This window comes from Athalia rosae, chromosome 3, assembly GCF_917208135.1.
Source record: "Athalia rosae chromosome 3, iyAthRosa1.1, whole genome shotgun sequence".
Taxonomy (NCBI): Eukaryota; Metazoa; Arthropoda; class Insecta; order Hymenoptera; family Athaliidae; genus Athalia; species Athalia rosae.
The window spans coordinates 20,784,354-20,805,767 of record NC_064028.1 but is presented as its reverse complement, the minus strand read 5'-3'; the positions used below and the strand labels follow the sequence as shown (position 1 = coordinate 20,805,767).

General features: G+C 42.0%; 1 protein-coding gene across 12 annotated transcripts in view; it reads right to left on the bottom strand.

Moving 5' to 3' along the window:
• Positions 1 to 21,414, bottom strand: part of LOC105689658 (protein doublesex) — a 41,959-nt gene that overhangs the window by 3,233 nt on the left and 17,312 nt on the right. For 9 of the 12 annotated variants that reach the window (XM_048653198.1, XM_048653197.1, XM_048653195.1 and 6 more), the window contains 2 exons: positions 14,368 to 14,511; positions 12,004 to 14,248 (listed from right to left, as the gene is read on the bottom strand). In XM_048653198.1, coding sequence (XP_048509155.1) covers positions 13,902 to 14,248; positions 14,368 to 14,511 — 491 coding nt within the window. In that variant the 3' untranslated portion in view covers positions 12,004 to 13,901. Of the gene's footprint in view, positions 1 to 7,331; positions 7,588 to 12,003; positions 14,249 to 14,367; positions 14,512 to 21,414 lie in introns of those variants that run through there. The other 3 variants (XR_007277747.1, XM_048653199.1, XM_048653200.1) reach the window with 3 other exon arrangements.

Below are 21,414 nucleotides of genomic sequence, written 5' to 3'. Positions count from 1 at the left end.
TTATCATCCTTTCGTTTTTCTTCATCTTCATCTTCTTCTTCTTCTTCTTCTTCTTCTTTATTTTTGTTCTTCAACTCTTCCTTTTTTGCATATAAAAATCTGCACGCGCGCAACACTGTGCCTACACTCGTATGCGCGGGGACGACGATACGAGATAAAAATAATTATAATTATGTACGATAAGGAGTGTACATCGTATTATATTATATAGATGACGATGAGCGGGGGGCAACTCTATCGTTCATAAATGTTACATATAATGTAATTTTATCAATGCTCATTTAACTCCTCATAGATATAATTATGCACTGTGGACTCGAACTCAGGGACTTCGCGCGGATGATACATTTTACAACGTATGTATGTACGCGTACAAGATTTTCCCAAGATTTTTAAACCTGTCAAGGTACTTTGATATGTTCTGTTTTTTATTTTCAATCACGATCAACACGGGCTCTCTTATCGCAGATTTTTGTTCGTCGATTCGTTGATCTATCGATTTTTTCGTCTAGTTTTTTTACCTCGATTTTTTTCTAATTTTCGTCTTTGTTGTACGATTGAGCTACTTTGTTTGTTTTTTTTTTTTTTCACATACGTGCAGATCTTCGTCGCCGGTATATACGTGTTACGGGTTTGAGTTGATACCGGCGTCGCGACGCCCCGACACGTGATACGGGGTGGCGGTACGGTGTTGGTTTTTTTCTCGATTTGCTTCTTCTTTTTTTTTTTTTTTCATCAGAAATGTCTACCGCAACTGCATATCTGTAGGTTTTGCTTCTTCTGCTTCAACTGCAGCTTCTAGCGGTGCAGCACACGTATGAAAACTAAGTCCAGGGGTTTCATTTGACTGACTTTACGAGGTAGACATAAAATGGATTTTACTGTCGGCTAGTTCGCCAGTTCTCGAGTTGGTAACATTGCTTTAGCCAGCATAATATACGCTCTTCCTTCTTCTGCGCCAATCCCCAAACCCTTTTCTCTCCTTCGTAACCCCCGTTCACCCCTTCTAGCCCTTCCGTCATCTCGTTCTCTTTATTCTCCGCATTCGATTCTGTCATTTCGTTCCGATTCCTCCGCGACTCAGCTCTTTCTCTCCCTCTGTCTTTTTCTCTCTCTCTCGCCCTCCCTCCCTCTCCTTCTCTCATTTCGAACATACCGCAAAATATACATATACCTACTGCATAGGCGAATGAGAGTCTACGAGAAGTCGCGCTAAAGGCGGTTCGGTTAATGCTAAACTTTACCTATGAAAAATATCCATTTCCCTCGACATATATCAAAAGTTTAATATTTTTATTTATATATACATACATACATATATATACTATACTATGAGTTTTACGGTTGTACCGCGAAACCGCGCTCCGGCTGCATATCCGGGGATCAAGTTTTTCGACTCGAATAATGGTAACCATGGAAACAAAATTTAACGTTCATCCTGCACCGTTCATCCGCGGCAAGGGGGGTTGCGGAATAATCGCCACCGACGAAATAATTATCGAATCCGATCATGGTGCAGATCGGAACGAAGATAGCGTGGAATAATTCTGTGTGCCGTATCGACGATTAGAATTGAAACTTTTGTGGGAATGTAGGGATGGAGAAAAAAAAAACAAAAAAAACCTATATGTATATATACGGTCGGTCGGTTAGTTGTTCGTTTATAAGGGAGAACGCCGTAGCAAATTGTAGCTAGTTAACAAAAAGCATCGGGACCATTATACACTTCCTTTCCCTTCTTTTCTCTCCGCTCTTCCACTCTCATCGTCTCTCTCTCCCATACTGCATATATACTGTACACAACTATACTCTCTCGTAAACGAAGCGGAGACCGAGAGCGGTTGAAACCTCGTCAAAATAACCTCGTAAAAAGAGCCGGTCCTCGGCAACGCGATCCCTATATAACGGCAGCGGTATATACGCGAACTTATCCCGCACCTTGTTCTCTGTCTCCCTCGCCTTTTTTTTTTTTTTTTTTTCTCTTTTTCATTCTTTTATTTTCATAAAATTCGCATTCGCATTCCTTTTTACACTGTAGATAAGAAAAAAAAAAATAAAATAAATGAAACCATTCGAAACGAACAAAAACGGAAATATATATCGGGGATCGATTGAGAAATTGGAAAGGAAAAAAAAAAAAAAAAAAAAACAGAAACGTATTTTTCAAAAGCGACACATTTTCGTGTAATCCCTGAATGATTTTTGCTCGAGCCATTGTACGCACATATAGCGTTATTGTATGATTTTTACGATCGGTTTTCCTGCAACAGGATATGAGAAACGAATGCTCGAAAGTCTCTCGACTAAAGTTTAGACACGGTTAGCGAAGCTTTTGCCGTTTAGGACGCGTCCGACGCATAAATTGAGGATCTTTTGAATAACGGAAGAAGTTTATACGTCGGTTATAATGCGACACATACCCCCCCGTACGTGTTGCAGAAAGTCATTGTACATCGAATATCGTCGTCAGAAGCGACATAATTTCTGGAATAGATATCGCGGTGGCGGGAGGCGTTGCGGCCCTCCTCTGTTTTCTCCGCAGGTTTCTTTGAACGATAAACGATATAATAATGCGTTAGATTATAATTCACGTGTTATTTATGTACGTTACACGTATATTGTGAATACATATTCCCCTATGGATGGTCCATAACATAATAGTGTAAGTGGTGGTATGTGTATACGCGGAAAACGGGCGCGTCGCGATTTCTGCTGCGGCGAGCAACGACGACGTGCCGCTGCCGCTGCCGCCGCCGCCGCTGCTGCACCCCCATTGAGATGAGGAACCTCGTAAACTGGTGATTTACAACCGGCTGCAGCCCGCTCGCTCTCCGGGCAATGCTGATTCCGATGCTGATGCTAAACCTCTTATACTTATGCTATCTCAACATAGGCATAAAATATATACGGACGTCATACATATATACATTTCATGTGTATGTACCTACGTACGTAACTACGTAGCGAAACGCGAATTCACCTTATGGAAAATCGCTGGTAAAATTTTCAAAAAACGCCTTTTCCTTTCAAATATTCATTCGGAAGAAAATCAACCCCTTTCACCGTCAATTTTCTCTATAGCAGTTAATCGAGAGCTGTCGACCGATTAAAATTGAGGGACGCGAAAAAGGCGGCGAGGGAGAATCGGGGAGGAAGAGGATCGAAGTTACGTGGAGAACGAGATTTGGTATGGGAGAGTGCGGCGATATCTTGAGGCGAGTTTCTATCGCATGCATGTACGTAGCCGCGGTATATTCGAGAGAGGGATGTAAAGAGGGGCAGGGAGGGGGGGGAGGGGGGGGGTAAAGTAAAGGGGAGAATACTTCGCGTTTTAGTACTTGGCCAATCGTAAAAAGTTATGCACCAGGCTAAAGCACACGGTGCGCTAGCGCAGCTTCGTCGTCGTCTGCAACACCATATAACCAACAAACGCGTGCAAAGGACATACACAGGTTACATCTGTGTATGTATACGTCGTATATACATATATGTATCGTATACATATATATGTATACTTATATGGATATCAGCCCGCGATTGCGGCAGATAGGTTTCCAGTTTATCTTATATACGGCGCCCGCACTCCACCGCCGCACCGCTCCCCGTACAGCCTTCATTTTTATCCAACTTATGTACTTTTAAAACTCCTTATATATATACCACATCTCTCCATTGCCATGCAATTTTCACGGTGTTCGTTTTTTCATCTCGTCTCTTCGCTTTTTCGTTTCGTTCTTTGATTAAGAGAGAGAGAGAGAGAGGGAGAAAGAGAGACGGAGAGGAGAAAAAAGATTTATCCTCCATCGCCAATTAATCGAGACTTTTAGCCTCCCGGTGCCCGCCGTATACAATAGCGTTATATATCTGTACGTATTTTGAAATCGTAAAACTGGAACCCCTTTACTTATTATGGACACAAGTTCGCGGTATATAGTGTGGTATCGTTAACCAGAATATGGCAAAAGACTGCTGGTGCAGCAGCTACTGTAACTGCTGCTGTTATGTACAGTCGCAAAAAGTAGAACACAAAGTGATCGCGCTGTACATATGTACACCGTACTTGTACGTGTACACCGTACGTGCATGTGTGTATATAAAGCACACGTAGCACACGCTGGATCCAGATCCGGATTACGTATATAGAAAGATGTGGTCCAAAATGGCGGAACGGACGGTTAAGAAGCGGACCAAGCGTTGCGACCCAACGTAATTCTATACAATTTCAAACTATACATGCACGCGTAACACCCGTGTCTATCAAAATTCGTTCGATATTCGATGAAAATCCGAATTATTACGAATTGTCTTTCGTAAATTTTTCAATTTTTTTTCCCGACGAGAAACCATGTTTGGGTGCGTTTTGAATGAGTATTGAGGAGCGCAGGTAAAGAGGATGGCGAGACGGAAAGAGGGTAGTTTACAGTCTGGCGGTAAATACTTGGCGCGTTTTCCGCGTGCGTTATACCGCGGAATTGCGTGGAGAAGAAGAAGGATAAGAAAGGGAAAGAACGAAGAAAAGCGCACCCCTGGATATACAAGCGAGGGGATTTTGAAGAGGTTTTCCGCAGACATGTGCGAGGGATGATCGGAAAAGTTGGCTTTTTCTCGGAGAGCATTACTATAATGAGAAAGTGTTTGAGGATCTCACGACGCTGACGACTGAGAAGACGACTAAGACGACGACGACGACGACGATGATGATCCGAAGCATGCGGTTAGTATTTCTTAGTTAGCCGGTTGAAGGTTTCTGGTATGATCGTTCGTTTCGTTTCGTTAAGTTTCGTTTCGTTCGCCTTCGCGAGTTTAGTACTTTCTAACTGCAGTCGCAGGCTACAATTAAACCCTCATAAAGTTAGTCGTAACTTTTTTAAAAGCGGCGTTCCGTTCCTCAACCGTCGTACCAAGATCGCTGCTATGCCATCATGCCATTCTATAGCTAATGCTGCGTGTAGCAAACGTCGAGTGCCGCGCCGGTTTTATGTCAAGACTCTTTTGCCCGCTGCATTATGTTGCCGTCACTGTTGCCGTTCCACGAGAATCCAAGGAAAATATAATAACTATCACTTCGTATACAAATTCGAACGTACAAGCGAGATATTACCACAAAACTGCGCTAAGTTTCGATCGACAATTTTTTCACAACGATCGTTTCCATTTCCGCTTCCCGAACCGGAGGGGGGGGGAACAAATGTAGAGAAGAAAAATGCAGGCGTAACCCAACGCTCCTCGTGTGATGTCACACGCGACGATACATAATATAACTATTAGTCACGTGATGATCGGATATTTTCACGCGTATGTACGTACGTACGTATGTTTGGTATATGATAAATACATACGTATATACGTACATAGAAATTATACATATAATCTTGAAACGCACAGTTATTATACTATACCTAGAACCGCTGTCACATAAACTTGGATACTTTAGTACCCCCACGTACGGTGGTATAATACACGTGTAGAATACAGAAAAAAAAAGTAAAAAAAAAAAAGTAAAAAGAAGAAAATATTGAGAAAAAGAAAAATTATTCCGTACGCCGAGGAACAAATAAAATAAAATAACCACGCACGCGGACTTCTCGCAAGTTTCTCTTGCCTGCAAGAGACGAATAAGAAGACACGGGTGGAAACCAAAATGATAAAAAGGGAACAAACGAAAAGGAGGTACAAAAATGGTTGGAAAAAAGTCGAATAAAATGGAGAAAAAAAACCGAAATGAAAAAGAAAAAGAAAATTGAACATAGCGCAACAAAGAAAAAAAAAAAAAAAAAAGAAAAAAAAAGGATACGATAACGGAAAAAAAAAATGGAGAAAAAAAAAAAGAATTTGCGAGCCGTAAAACCGAGCGCGTTTACGATCGTCGTTAAGTTCGCTGCAAGAGCGGCCTGTCTGATTACATTGATGCTGCTGCTGCTGCTGCTGCTGCTGCTGCTGATTCTACCGAGGAGATTTTCGAGAGATTTTTTGTTGCATAATCAACCGCGGGAGAGCGACCAACAAATCTATTGTACATTATGCAGGCTAATTTAAATACCCGAATTTTTGGCACTTTGGTTATTCTTTTTTCACGTTCGTTTGCTTCGTTAGTTGAAAATGAATAAAGTTGTATATTAAGTTAGTTTGATACGGTAGTAAAGGTGTAGCCGGTGATAATCCGGGAGTTTTGAAATTAGTTTAGAGGTTTTGAAGTCGGTTTTCCCGTTTCCAGTCTGATTTCATCACGTGAACTAATGCACTAAATGGACGCGCAGGTATACGGTATACGATGCGTTATATATATACATCGCAAAGAGTTTGCACTATACATATATATATATAAGATCGACTTTCGTAGTTAGAGTAGTGGAAAATCCGAACGAACGAACGAACGAACGAACGAACGGAGTTGAAGTCGTAATCGCGAATCCGGTGAACATAAAACTGATTCTCTATACTATAAAACGAACCACCCCGTTCCACCTTTTAATATATATATGTGGTATATTCCGCTCTCTTTCTCTAGCCTCTTTACCCTACACCCCTGTTCCCCTCGCCCCGCCGCCCCTTGACCTCCCTTTTCCTCGATTTTCCTTCATTCCCTCACAGCCAAGATCCGCGGCGAAGACCTGGGGACCTAGACCAGACTCGCGGATATAAAAGTGTATAGTGGTTGAGTTTTATTATACACCACGTGGTGAGAACTTTAAAATCTATTTCTATCTCTCTCGTTTATAAGGCGCCCCTCGAAACTCTATAGAGCCGCTATTAGCTGATCAACTAATTATCACACAATTATCATATATACGTGTCGTACATTATTCATTCGCACACATGCACCAGTATAATCTATACCTAATTAAACGATGAACACAGTTTTGTAGCAATCGCACGGGGGGGGGGGGAAACAATCTGTAGCCTTTTATTTACTTGTCATCCGAATGGGGCGGATGATCTAAAACGCACTTTTAATTCGAGTAAAAGATGCTCGTAGTACAACTAAAAGATCTCGCACGAAAGCTTAATGATGCGAGCAATAAAGTAGCAAATTTACGAGCGCTTTATATTCGCCATCAACTTTGCCGCGCCGTACCTTTTGTGATACGAGATATACCTCGGGGCGCGTGATATATCTCCTCGGTTTTTTTTTTGTTTGTTTGTTTTTTTTCTTTTTTCATTTACGCCTTACCCTCTGGGTATACGGAAGAGAAATGATAAAAGAAGAAGAAATTTACGCGACACCGGGTCGACGTGTAGCAAATTTTTTCGAATAAAATAAACAATCGGTTAGTGAAATTGATCGATCGAGAGGAAGCGTGAATACATATGAAAATAAAATAGAAGCTTACCGGGGTTACGTGGCGGGACGATCCGGTGGACTTTCGGGACTGGATGGAACTCTACTTGTAACGACATGCGTGTAGAGGGGATGATGAAGACCTAGATGAGCCGTTGGGGGTGGCGGTGCGATGTAAGGCGCCTGGGGTAGGTAGGTGGGAGCGCCTGCCGCTGCACCGTTCGGCGTACCGTAACAATTGTAGTAATGGCCGCCACGGATGAATCTCGTTGCCTCCCAGAACGCCAAGGTCCTTATCTCGTTGTTCGCTGAATCAAGGGATCAATGTATTTTTCGTATTTCTCTTTCAATCGGAGATTGGCGACTGAAATTTTCGGTTTTTTCTGTTTTTTTTTTTTTTCTTTGCCGCACATCGGGGAGAGTAATTGGTCCGGAGCAATTACGAAGGAATGTCAAAAACACCGGGGGGGAAAAAAAAATTTGTAAAAATGAAAAAATAAAATAAAAAAAAATAAGAGCGGGGATCGCAAATGGCGATTCCGAATAACACTTCGCTCTCGCTTCTCGGAAGAGAACTGTTTTTTTTTTTTTTTCATATCGTATATATACGTAACGTGGTGGAAAGATTTTGGGATAACCAATCAGAAACTGTCGTGAGTTAAGGGGTAAAAATGGCCGTTTAGTTTAGCTTAGTTTACGAGGCGTGGTTTTAAAAGGTCTAAACAACCGGCTACTGCAGAAGTTAAAGGTGGTGCAGCGCTATTATTATATATAAAGGCTGTTATTAGCCAAGGCAGGTAGGTATATATAAATGTAGCCATGTATAGCACGTGTATATGTACACACGACCGCGGACAGGTATATAAATCCAACATTTTTCCCTCCCTACGTTTCTGTCTCGTTCTTTTCATCTTCGTGAAATAAAGGGACCGATTTATATCACCTGCGCGGCTCTAATTGCCGGGCGTTCACGGTACAGATGATACACACGTTGCGAGATCAACGCGAAGAACGGGGAAGTCGTCGTCGAAGTCCGGTATACGTAGAAACGTCGATCGGAAACGGATTTTCTTTGAATCCGTTTTGAAAATGTGATATTCCATTTCGTCGTGATACAAATCGTCCTGCGATACATGTATACTATATTATGAATTCTGCTGCAGTTCGCCTCGGATTTTATAACCCTGTACATAACGTACGCGTGTACACCTTGTATACCTATACCTACGTACGTACGTACGTACATATACCTTGCACCTCACAGCTGTGATTTACTCGGAAGTCACGCGTGCCCCGGTAACAACTAATAATATGTTTTCCATCCACGCACGTCTCGAACGTTACCGTAAAGACGGTATACGGCAAACCTCCACCTCCACCACCACCACCACCGGCGTACTCCGACCCCTTATTGCAACGTTTCTCCACCGTATAACTCCGACCAATCACAACGTACTCGGAATACAATATTTCGCTCACAGTTTACATCTCGCGATGGTATGAAGAAGAAAAAAAAACAAAACAAAAAAATGGTATTTAAGAAAAGGGGTATGTTTGATTTTGGAGAACGTACGCGCGTTTGAAAAAAATCAAAGTGTCATTTCGGTCGGTGAGACGTCGCGTGTGTGTTACACGTACGTACATAGGTACATACACGTGTGCGCGGTGGGAAGTTTGAAAGGTGACTTGGCCTATAGTGTGCAGAATGTAAAAATATGGTATAAGCGGTTGATCATAAATTATATTTTAACGATCCCTCACGCTTTTATGTATTGTAAAAGTAACTCTGCGGCAGCGTTATATAGGAGCAACAGCAGCTGAGGATAGGAAGTAACCTGCACACGGACCAAGGTCTTCTGCCTCTTCCATGAAGACTCGAAAAAACTGAAATGTTATAATTTTTTTTTTTTACATTTCTCCTATTCCTTTTTTTCCGAAAACACTCACTCCGAGGGCCTCCTCGTACGTACATTCGAACGCGTATACATATGTATAATGGCGATGCACGAGTCGTATAACGAAACACACAGATCATCGAATAACTCCGCCCAACGAATATACATACGCATAAACATGCTTATGTATACGCGTGTATATACATACATACATACATATATACGTAGATAATATAGAACAAGCCTCGTGTGACCGCCACCGTGTCCTTAAGGTGTCATCGAATGGAGCCTTGGGCGACTTCCAAGGAAAAGAGATCGTAAAACCGATCCGCAGAAGAAGAACGAATATTCGAGTTTAGAGAAGGAGAAAAAAGCGCTCGAAAAAAAGAAACTATACGCGCCGCAGTCACAGGGGAGAACTATAAAATCAAAAATCCCCTTCTAACACGCCGTAATATTCGCGTGTGTCGTACCCGCATCGCGAATTTGTTCCTCATCGGTCCGCGTCGGGACAAAAGCAAAAAGAAAAAAAGAAAAAAACAAACAGAAAGAAAAAAAAAAGAAAAAGAAAACAAGGAAATAAGAAAAGTACAAACAAAATGGCAGTGCGTGAGTTTCGGCTAATGTCAGAAATAGTAACGTCTACGCGATGATCGTTGTTTCGCAGCTGCCGCGCTTGGTACACCGCGCGGGGTGTTTTAAGCACCGGCACTTCCGGTCCCCTTCGTACGCGGTGGATGTGCACGAATATATGGGTTATGGATTACGCACACCTATGCGCGCATACGTACCTGGATGTGTATACATTAACGATACATACGTACGCAGCCTCGAGAGGAGGAAAAAAAAAAAAAAAAAAAAATCACAGAATGCGGTGCACGTGTATGATATTTGAGTGACGTCATTTGAAACTTTTGCAAAATTTCTATATATATATGTATATACGTGGCGCGACGAAGAAGCAAAACAGCGATATTTTCCGCTTTGGCGTCTATAAATACGGAAAATCGATTGTATAGATTTATAAGTATTATACAATATATAGTGAGTCATGGAACCGGAAATACACTCTACGACCCGATGAGAAATCCAGAATACAGAATATCGCCAATCCTATACAGGTGTTAAATATTCCGTACATACTCCACGTAATCGTATCATTTCTGATTTTACGCTTCGAACGCGGGGGAAAAATGCCGATGAATATTCAGAGTGTGAGATACAGTGGAAGAATGGAGGGAAAAACAGGGGGAAAAAAGAAAAAAAAACGAAAAGAAAAAAAAAAAAAAAAAAAATCTTCCGATCGGAGAAAGAAAAAAAACTACGACGCGCGTTACACCTACTTATACCTAGGATGTACGCGTCTACTATATGTACAATATCTTGAACAACCCACCGGTTTCAACTGGTTAAAATAGATACGAAGCTGCATAGGATCGCGTCGGTGTCCCGACTGTATTATAAGCGCGCGGGCATATATCGTGGATTTTTGCCTACCTATACGAGCGAACGTGCCAAAGTGTGCGTTGTTCACGTGTCCGGTGGCAATAGCAAGTAAATATAGTGCAACAGTGCAATAGTGCGCTAGTATATTTATAATCGCACGTGGACGTTGCATAGAGATATATATACATACATACACACGTATGCACATACACAGACCACGGGTATGCTGCGGTACGTATACTCGCGCCGGTATATATGTAACGTCGATGACATTGTATGTAATAAATGTTGTCTAATAGACGCGCCGTGCAGAATATACATGCGACGTGTGAATAATATGTATAAATATATGCCGTACTACCCCGTCCATCCGCGAATACATAGGTACACGTGTACGTCTACATATTTATATATATACATAGATATATACACGTGTATAATACACCTATGTACGTACAAGTGAACCAGAAGCGGAATGTCGGCGTAGATATAATGTAAATTATTATAGATACACGCACACGTCGTACGTGTGATTGGAGATAATTATACCGTATATCCGACTATACTGTAGCAACTATACGGGTACTGGTTAGTTATATGCTTATATTTATGCAGTTAAGATATAAAAAATGCCACGCGCGCGTCGCGACGGTCAGAGCCACCTCTAATGTCAAGGAAATCTGAGCGACGCCGCGTGTGTGCCGCGGAATATACATATACGCGTACGCGTCTTCTCACACGTGTCTGAAACGCGTCGTTAGTTTTCCACAAAAGCTATTCTATTCTACTTATTTTTTTTTTTTTTTTTTTATTAATTTTTTTTCTTTCTTTTTTTTTGCTACTTTTCCGCGTCTCGCCTCTCGCGTTCGCTGTTTGTCAATTTATAAATGCATTTTCATATGTGAGCGCGCGCGCGCGCCCGCTGGCTCATGACTCGACGCTTACTGCAGCTACGACGATATGTGCATACATTTGCCCGACTGACACGCAACAGGAGAAATTATTTATGTATATGTGAGACACATTATGTACATAAAATTGATGAAACGCACGCAAAATGTATTACGCAACGCGACTATGTATTATCACCTTATATACGCGGATACGTGTAGCCGCGTCCTATAACGCGAACATCATCTGATAGCGCGCGGCTCGCTAATTTTTCCAACCAGCTATACGGCGATTCAATCGCTCCGCGCGTATAACGACATAATTTATAATCTACGCTCCGTATACGCGACCGATCGGCTGCACAACTACCGCCGAGTTGATCGATAATTAATAAATTCACACCTCGTCGTGTGTATAAGACCCCCCCCCCCCCCCCCCCCTGATATTGTGGCGCGGGGTTGAATTTTATTCGTTACGTATATAATATTATACCTCGGTATGACGACGACGACACCGACGAAGAAACACGTGTTTCTCGTTCTGCAAAGTTGTTGCATTTTTTAACAACGCTCATTCTGCAGAGTGCCAACTATTCGCGAATATATTTCACACGCGCTATACATAGACGTAGTATGTGCACATACGTGACACGGCGTAAGGTGATGGACGGAACTATTATGATACGAACGGACATTTTCCGCGGACTTTTCGCACTACTTTTTATAATTTTTTACTCAATGGACGCTGGATGCGAAATTTCTATCTCTATTTTCAGATCGATAAAACTTTTCCCGAATCAGTCGACTCTGGTGATTAACGTGGAATCGTTTCTCGTCAAACTACCCCTAGTATATCTTCGCGACGTCAGAAATTTTCGACGAAGACGTTGTCCGCGGATGAAATTTCCTCCTCCTCGAAAGTTGACAAAAGTTAATCGTAAGTTGCCGGCAGCTTTGGCCGGGTGCGTGAGGTTGTCGAGCGTTCGATAAAGATTTACGAGCGCGTAGCTCTGATCGATGGGCTCCACAGCGAAGCGTATATTTGATATTATAACGACACGCGTGAAAATGTTAACGTCTGATACGTTGAATAATAGCTATAAGATGTTTACTGTTTCTCACCGCGAACATTTATAGCGAGAGAATTATATATATATTGCATATCGGATGCGAACGGTGCAGCGCGAAACGTGTGCGAAAGGGACGATTGAAAAATAAAAACGACAAAAAACTTCAAAAAACTCAAGAAAAGAAATGAGAACAATTTGTGCAATCTGGCAAAAGATCTGACATTTTTTGCGCCCTTACCCCCCTCACCCCTCACCGTATACGTGTACGTATTTTTTGTTTAGGTATAACTAGTCGCGTTGGTATTCATATGTTGCACGCAAACTAGTCGTAAAATGTTTACGATCCAATTTAGAATACTACCGAATTATATATCATATGTTGTTATACCTGTGCACCAAGCAATTTGCTGCATCTATAATAAGTCACGTACATTTTTTCGTTTCGTTTCTTTTTTTTTGTTCTTACAGATTTTTTTTTTTTTATTATTATTGCGTGTGTGTTGTACGTGTGGGTTTTTTCTTCAAATTTTCTTTTCGTCATTATTTTATAGGTTCGTGATCGCATCCGTTGCAAAAGAAATTTGCCAATGTAATAAATACATGTGTGAAGATTTTGAAAAATTTTATTCGTCGGAGATAAAAGAAAATCTTCAGATTCTTTCTTTCTTCTTTGATTTACAATTCTTCTTTCACAGAAATAAAAAATTGCATCCCTCGCTTTCGCGGTAATTGAAAATTTAATTTTTTTTATCTTATTTACACTATCGCGATTGACTAGAATCCGTGGGGATTTTTTTAGCCATGTACTTGCATTATGTGTTTAGGAACTTTTAACCGGCTATGTATTTTAATCCACAATCAAGTATATGGAGATTATTTAATACTGTCGAAATACGAAATATGAAATCTTATGATGATGAAAAAATGGAGATTTTAATCCAATAAATTATCGTCATATATCGTTGTCAGTCCAAAATGCATTTTGCTCCAGAATTTTATTTATTTTTTTTATTTCCGTGCAGTTTCGAAATTGATCTTGCTGCCTTGGAATAAGTAAGGATGCTTCGGAGCGAAATCAGGATCATATCTTCAGTGTTGCTCTGCACGCGAATAAATCGCGTCATTTAATCGTAATGCAATTTTTAAAAAAATTGCGGATCATCAAAATTGAGAATTCAGAGACGAAGGAAAGCAACGGATTACACGTCGATCGTATCTGAAAATAAGTGGAACAACGGAGCTAATCTCTGAACCGTTCCTCTCCGTTTCCTCCTTCATTTTCAATTTTGGTGGTCAAATCTTCAGTGATGCGTTGACGTGATTATCCCGACAAATCGTATAAATCTTCATTGATGAATTTGTAATCTTCCAGACGATGTTTGATTCGATATTGAACGTTACTCCGACTCATACGGTAACGGCGGATTGAGAAAAAGTGAAATTTTATCGATTCTGCTGCACATATCGCTGCGATACGGCGAATAGCAGTTGCATTGTACAGAAAATACAAGAAGATCATGCAAAAAATTTTACATTCATCGCGCGAGAAATGCAGCAATCTGCAAATTGCTGATGAACAAAGCTCATCATTTTTTTCGGTATTATCGGCGGGCCAAAATGGCGCGATAAAATAAATAATTTCAGACCGCGCTGCAGCAGTGAAGTCAGCTGAAATTCATACAGGATCTATAGAATTTCGTATTTCAATTATCTGAGGAAGGTATACCTGACTCTCGGTCATATAGAGTCTCGTTAATTAATGAAAATAATCAATCCACCGAGCTTACCTTCCGCAATTCGTCGGGACGCTTCTTCCAAATCGGCTTGTGCATCTTTCAGGATAACGAGCATCAGAGGTAACATTTCCCAAGGGTATCGAAATCTCTGCAACAGTGTTGTACTGTACTCGAGTAATACTTCGATATTTTCACCTGTAACAGAATTGCGAAGGAAAAAATTATCAATACACCTCGTTACACTTGTACCGACCGAATGATCGTGTGACCTGTACGGATTTTTCGCTCGAATTCCTTTTTTCGAGGGACGGACCGGCCCTCCGAATCGATACGCGTGCATACAACGTAATACAGGGTAAGTGGCATGTTGGTACAAATTGATGTTTAATTTTTCTTCATTTTTTCCCCTTTGCAAATTCACCGAAAAATTATCCGCGGATGATTGCATCGCGGCCGCCTATATTTCAGGAGTCATACGTAACGTAGGTTATCATCGGAGGGGAGCGAAGACCGCGGCGTAAAAAAAAAGTATAAGAAAGAAAGAAGTTGAAATTATACAAGTGCGGAATTTATATGAAGAACGCGAAATTGTTTTTCCAGGAATAAAGAACAGAACTCTGGAGTACTGCAAAGCAGATGTAAGAAGACGAAGAAGAGAAAAAAAAAACGACGAAGAATTATACCGGAGAACGTGATTATCCGCTGTTCCTTCGTTGCAATTCCATTCGTTCGCGTTATGCCTCAAAAATTTTGTGTGCACATTACAATATATCTGGTGCACTTTTAGCGATGTGTTTATAAATCGTTGAAAGAAAATTATTCGTTCATTATAGGTCGGACCAAGACGCAGCATCGTCGGGTGAAATATGCAGCTATATACCCGTACGCGATAGCTATGAAGGCGCGCTGCAGTCGCAATACACATGCATTTCTATATACGGACAAAATCTTTACAGCGTTCCCTCCACCGCTGTCCGATGCCGCTGAAAGTGGTGGCGGTGCATCGTCGTGACATGATATATTAGACATTAAATAAGCCAATAGCAAGACTCCGACCAACGGCGCAGCTCCGCCCACAACATCCGGAATTTATTTTTAAAACGGAAATGGCTTCTACCCGCTTCTCTTTACGACATTATACACGTGCATATATCTGCTCTAAAATAGGCGCATGCCGCATGTGCGTATATATAAAACGTCATACTTCGATGTGCATTAATCAAAATTATACACCCCGCGGCGCATGAATTCGAATCGCCGATTTATCGTAGTCAAAGAATCGTTTGCAGTGAATTGAAAACTCCGCAACCCGCAGTTGCGTTTACTTCGCGCTCCCCGCGCTGCAGGATCTATTTTTTTAATTATCGGCTTTGCTCAGAGAGAATCGAAGAACCGGGATAGAACAATAACGGAATATGATACGAACAATTTTTTACGATAAGAATAACATCGCAGCGGTGGAGATCGGACGCGCGCGCGGTGCACTAAATTTTGCCGCGACGCGTCTTACCCAGGCGTTCGGGTCTCTCGCTCGAGGCGCCCGCGTTCGCCATTTTGTACGGGGACGTGATCACTCGCACAAGCAAGCGCGCACCGCGATCGCATGAGAAATTCAACGCTCACCGCCGCCCGTTCCGACTTCGCAGAGACGTTCTCAAAACACACGCTCACCACCACAAATTACGTCCCTCTTTACGTCCGCGCAGCGAGGGTGGAGGACTCGAACGTCGTTAAATATATATACATATAACGTGCTGATTATTCGGAGAATCTGACGACGTAAATTATGATTTAGGCTTCTCGATCGGTTTGTTTAAAATTCGAAGATTATTTGTGTATAGATCTAAACGGAGCGTCGTCGGATCGTCGAACGTTCGATGATTGGTATATAAGGTATAATATAAATGCGACGATTTGTGTCGATCAATTCGTAAGTTTTTCTCATTTGAAATTCTTCGCGAATACATCGCGCATCATACCGCGAAACCCGCGACACGAGGTTATTTATTCGTTCGTCCGAGTTAGCTCCGCTGTGTAAAAAAAAAAAAAAAAAAAAGAGTTAGAGCTTATCAGTCGTGTTTCGGTTATTGGAGACTGACGCACATCGTGCGGTCTCCATAGCTCGCATACCGTATAATATATATATATATAATATACACTGTACCGAGGGCCAACGAGGGGGTATCAAATGCTACGTACTATACATACGTACACCATACGCAGAGCTAAAAGAGAAGCAAGCGCATTACGATTATAATATTTACCGTACAACGTTGGTACAACAAATGCAACATAATCTACTTCCGTTGCCGTTTCACTATGTTTACATATCACATATATATTATACGTGGTACGTACACAACGCGACTCCATTAGCTCAAGAATGAAGCTTATATTATATGGTGCAGTGCGTTATACACGTTGTATAAACCAGCGGGTATAAAGACTTCTTGGAAAATTTCACGTCAAAAATATGCACGTACGTACGTGCACACAACATATCGCGCAGCCATTGTAGCCACAATATTATGCCGTAAAATATACACTCTCTTTGTTGAATCGTTTAACCCATACAACTCTCTGCGACAAAATTAACGCGAGCGTACGTATATAGCTGTGGGGAAAAAATGGGAAGAAATTAAATCCAGGAATATTTCAAACGCAAAATTTAACTCACCCCCGCAAGATACGCGTTCCTATGTTCGGTTGTACGTGTAATATATTCGATGAAAAATCGGATATTCGTCGCGTGTACGTATTGCTATATAAAATTTTCCTCCCGTATATATATACAAATAGGAATCCCGTTACAGAGAGTGATATATATATATACATAGGTATAGCGTGTATATCTACACGTGAAAATTCACTTCTCGTTGCAGCGTAGCTGCTAGAATTCCATAATAGTAGAAGCTATGTGCGAAGCCCAGGATTTATTACGGGGGTGGCCAAAACCCGTCATAGGTATATATATAATACGCACGAATACCTGCGGTGCGGAGCTATAAGAGCTCTTTGTAAAAACGATACCATTGACAGAGAATAGAACTGTGTAACCGACTCTACTCGATTCCAAAACACCGTAAATATATATACCCGTGTACGCACGTACACGGTTGCGTATCTGTATATACGTATGTATACATGATGTGCGCTATACGCGTGGCGATTCAATTATTTAGTAAACTATATACGAAACGACGTTGAAAATTAATTTGTCCACTGCGATCGAATGAATAAATAAAAAGAGATAACGACGACGAGGAGGAGAAGAAAGCGTTCCTTTGTTAGTCTCGGAGTTAATTTTTTCACTTTTTCAATTGATTGATTCGATTTATCGCGTAATACATTCACGCGAGGAGGGGGGTGGGGGGGTGGGAGTACAGTCGATATAAATCGTAAAAGAGTTTTGTAGAAGATGATCCCGCTATAGACAAAGAGACGCGGGATGGATATCTGGATCGGGGCGAAAGAAAAGTAAAGGACAAAAGTATGGGAGGACTGCAGTGTACGTTACCGGAGCTAAGAATTTTTACGACTTTGGCATTTCGGAAGTTGTAAAATTCCGTTCCGTCTACGTCTGGATCGCAAGAGACGGTATACCCCCGGCCGACGAGTCGTCGACGTTTGTGTGTCCGCCGTAGATTTCATGTACGAAGTTTCTCTACTCGTACGCTTGTATATATTTCATCGATTGAATCGAACACACTTACCTATACCTGGTATTGCGTATACGCGATAAAAAAAATAAATAAACAAATAAATAAAAAATCAGCGAATAATCAAGAGCTTTCGAGTTAAATAGTTCCGCGAAACTGACTCTAATCTTCGTACTCGCCGCATGTGGATTATGGGGTGTCACTTACACGTACACACTTGTACCCATACACACGTCTATAAAAGACGATAAATAATCCAATGGTACACGAGGGTTTCTCGAGTCGAGTTTCTGGTTACACAGTTGGACGGTTGTTGAAACGAAGATCGTTTGTTCGGGAAGGTTTCCCTTCGCACGTCGTTAATTCGATTCACTCTGAAATGCCACGAGGAGGAGGATGATCATCGCGCACGAATATGAATCGTAATAATCTCAACAATTTTGGAGCACCTCGCTTACAGACGCGCTCAACAATTTGAATTATTTGTACCCCGCGAAAGACACGGGAAAATATAGAGCGAAGCGAAATTACGTAAGAAAGAAAGAGAGAATTAGAGAGAAAAAATTTCCCCTATTTATACCACTCGTGGCTCGCTTGTATACACACACACACGGACCACTCGAAATCGGAGCTCTCGCGTTGAGGTAATAAAAATAAATCGCTCATTCACGTGATAATTTCAGAAACTAATGCTCGCGCGGTGGGATGCGAGTGTAGAGCGAATAACCAGTTCTTTGTGAAGAAAAATTGATACTCGGAAATCGAATAATTTCCATTTGATAATCAAACGACACAAGATTCGCTTCATCCTCCTCGTTATATGTATAATCACGGATACGTAAAATTATAACCGTCTCCAGTGAGATACGCCTTTCTGTAATCCGTGACATTCGCCGCGGATGTTTAAGTCAAATTTTCAAATATTATAAATTTCATACGAAAACGTTAAAGGAATGTATTTATACACGACGATGCTTCGTTGTGTATCGCGTAACACACCAGAGAGAACGTTGCAGCGGAGAGCTCTTGCTCGTAATATTTTTACGATGTTTTTGTAATGCGTATAAAGAAAAAGGGGATAGCGGCGGCGGGGGGAGGGGGAGAAAAATTGTAAAAGAAAGTGACAGATCATTTAACCCTAGTAGCGGCAGTATAGTGCGTTTTGCAAGGATCGTAAAGTTTCGCGCTTACGTTATATATATATATACACAACGTGTACGTTGAGTTAACTTGGGTGTACGAGGTTGGCTAGCGGGGTGCGGACGAAGAGGTGGTGTTTTATTCGTGTACATCTATATATTCTCTACGCGAAGGACAACGAGATGGGTGCGAAATCGCGGTTCGCTAGACTGTGACCGAACGATTTTACTACCCTTGGCTTTTCTTCCGTACGTACCTCTACCCTCCAGAGGAATATATACCGTTCCTACTATTATCGGTATGCCTCTAGATCACAAGGGAGGGGAGAAGACGGCCATTACGACATCGCTAAAGAGCCGCTAAATAGGAGGAAAAATAAACAAGTGGGAGAGGGGGCGAGGGGGCGAGAAACGGTTGAAGAAAAATTCGATTCGAATCGCCCGAGTAATTAGGAAAATACAATTTTCAACATTAAAAATGAGAAAAGAAAAATGATTCTTCGCCTTCGAGCAGCGAATTTCGTCGACGATTATTTCAGGACGAGTCTCAGTGAGTCACTTCATGCATATAATCCATCCGCCCTGCGTAAGGGAGAACGAGGGAGGGAGGTTTGAATTTTCCCAGTGAACCGGATTCGCGCGTGTCGTGGGCGCTTGTGATTTGAACGACGGTGTTGACTGGTGCGAAAATTACTGCCGTCAACCGGAATTCTCGACTGATTATTACCCGATGATTGTGTCCGCCGCAGTTTCGAAAACCCCCGTGAATCACCGTGAGTACGTCAAAACCCGAACGCTGACTTGAGAACTGGGAAGAACACCGGACGGCAGGAAATCCGCAGAATCTCCCATGAAGTTCGGATCGATTTTTCCGATTTCCGATTTCCAATAGGAAGTTTACGCTGTTTAAAAGACACCCCTTCGAACACTTCGTATATGTACGTCGCTGTGACGAATGCCTTCGCGTCGATTGTGCGGGGTGAGAAACAAAGGTGAAGAAACGAAAGGAAAAAAAAAAAAAGTCGTATAATAAGAGCCGGTTCTATAAACTGTACGGATGTTCTCTGATCGCGACGTTACATTACAAATACGACTATGCGCGTCGCGTCTTATCGAGAGTGTGTCGCTGAAAGTTATGGTTGTATAGTCGTAAATTCCGTCTCGAGTGCTGCTCGACTGTGAACCGGTGGTGCGGCAATACCCTCCCTAGTTCCTAGAGTTGCTGCTGCCGCTGAGTATTTTCCGCCATATTCCGTATTATACCTCGACGTTTGCCGCATGCTTTCGCGGCGACCACTGGCATGAGCATAAAATGAAATCTGTTTAAACGGTAAATCGGTTTCACACACGTATTACTCACCTATACGCGTAGGTGCGCGCGGGGACCCGTATATACCACCGGAAAGCTTCGTTCCCCCTGCGGAAAACGGACTCCGAACGAATGTAACACAAACTTCGGGAAAGGTGAAATCAAAAATGTAGCGCGCTTTTATTCTTCGTTAATTTTTTACCGATGAAGATTATAGCCGGTACAGCCAATACCCCGTCGATGCGATATATGTGTAGGGAGAACGTGACCGCGGTTAAGTCCCTCGGGATTTAAAATTTTTCTCACCCACGTAGGTGGAGCGAACGAAAAATTAAGTCGATCGAGGCAATCGATCTCCTCGTAGTAAAAATCATTTTACAACAAACGCGTAAAACTTGATTATCCGGACAACTTTTCCGGCGACTCTTCTCGAACTTCCCTCTCGAAATATTTAGTTTCAATATACATTCTTTACGGAGTTGCGTGCACGCTGTTACGTATTCCGAGGTGGAATATGTGTATTCTCTTTCACGGTGGCAGTCGCCCATTATCCACGCAGAACTAATCGGAAACTTATTGCCTGTTAATGGTGTGTGTGTTTGCGTGTGCGCGATAAAGCCGTAAACTAGCCCTCTCCCCTCCACTTTATCCTCCCGTCGACGTTAAAAATTTAAGCTAAAACTCTCGGCGGTACTTCACTTCACCTACTCAGCCGCAGTTTCTCGGCGTTTCCACAACAGCGTACCTATACGTCGGGCGCATTTTCCACCCTTTTACTACCACGGCGAACCACCCTCGCAATTTTCGTACATGCTTTTTCCCCACCCTCCGTTAGTTTCTCCCGAGAACTACCTCCTCGGCTCTCCTTACCTCCTCGCACACATTTTTTCTTCCGTGTACGAAAACTCGACACACACCACACCACACCGCACCCCTCACACGTCGAACAAAGAATTATTCCAAGCGCGGGATAAAGAAGAAGTCGAAAAAT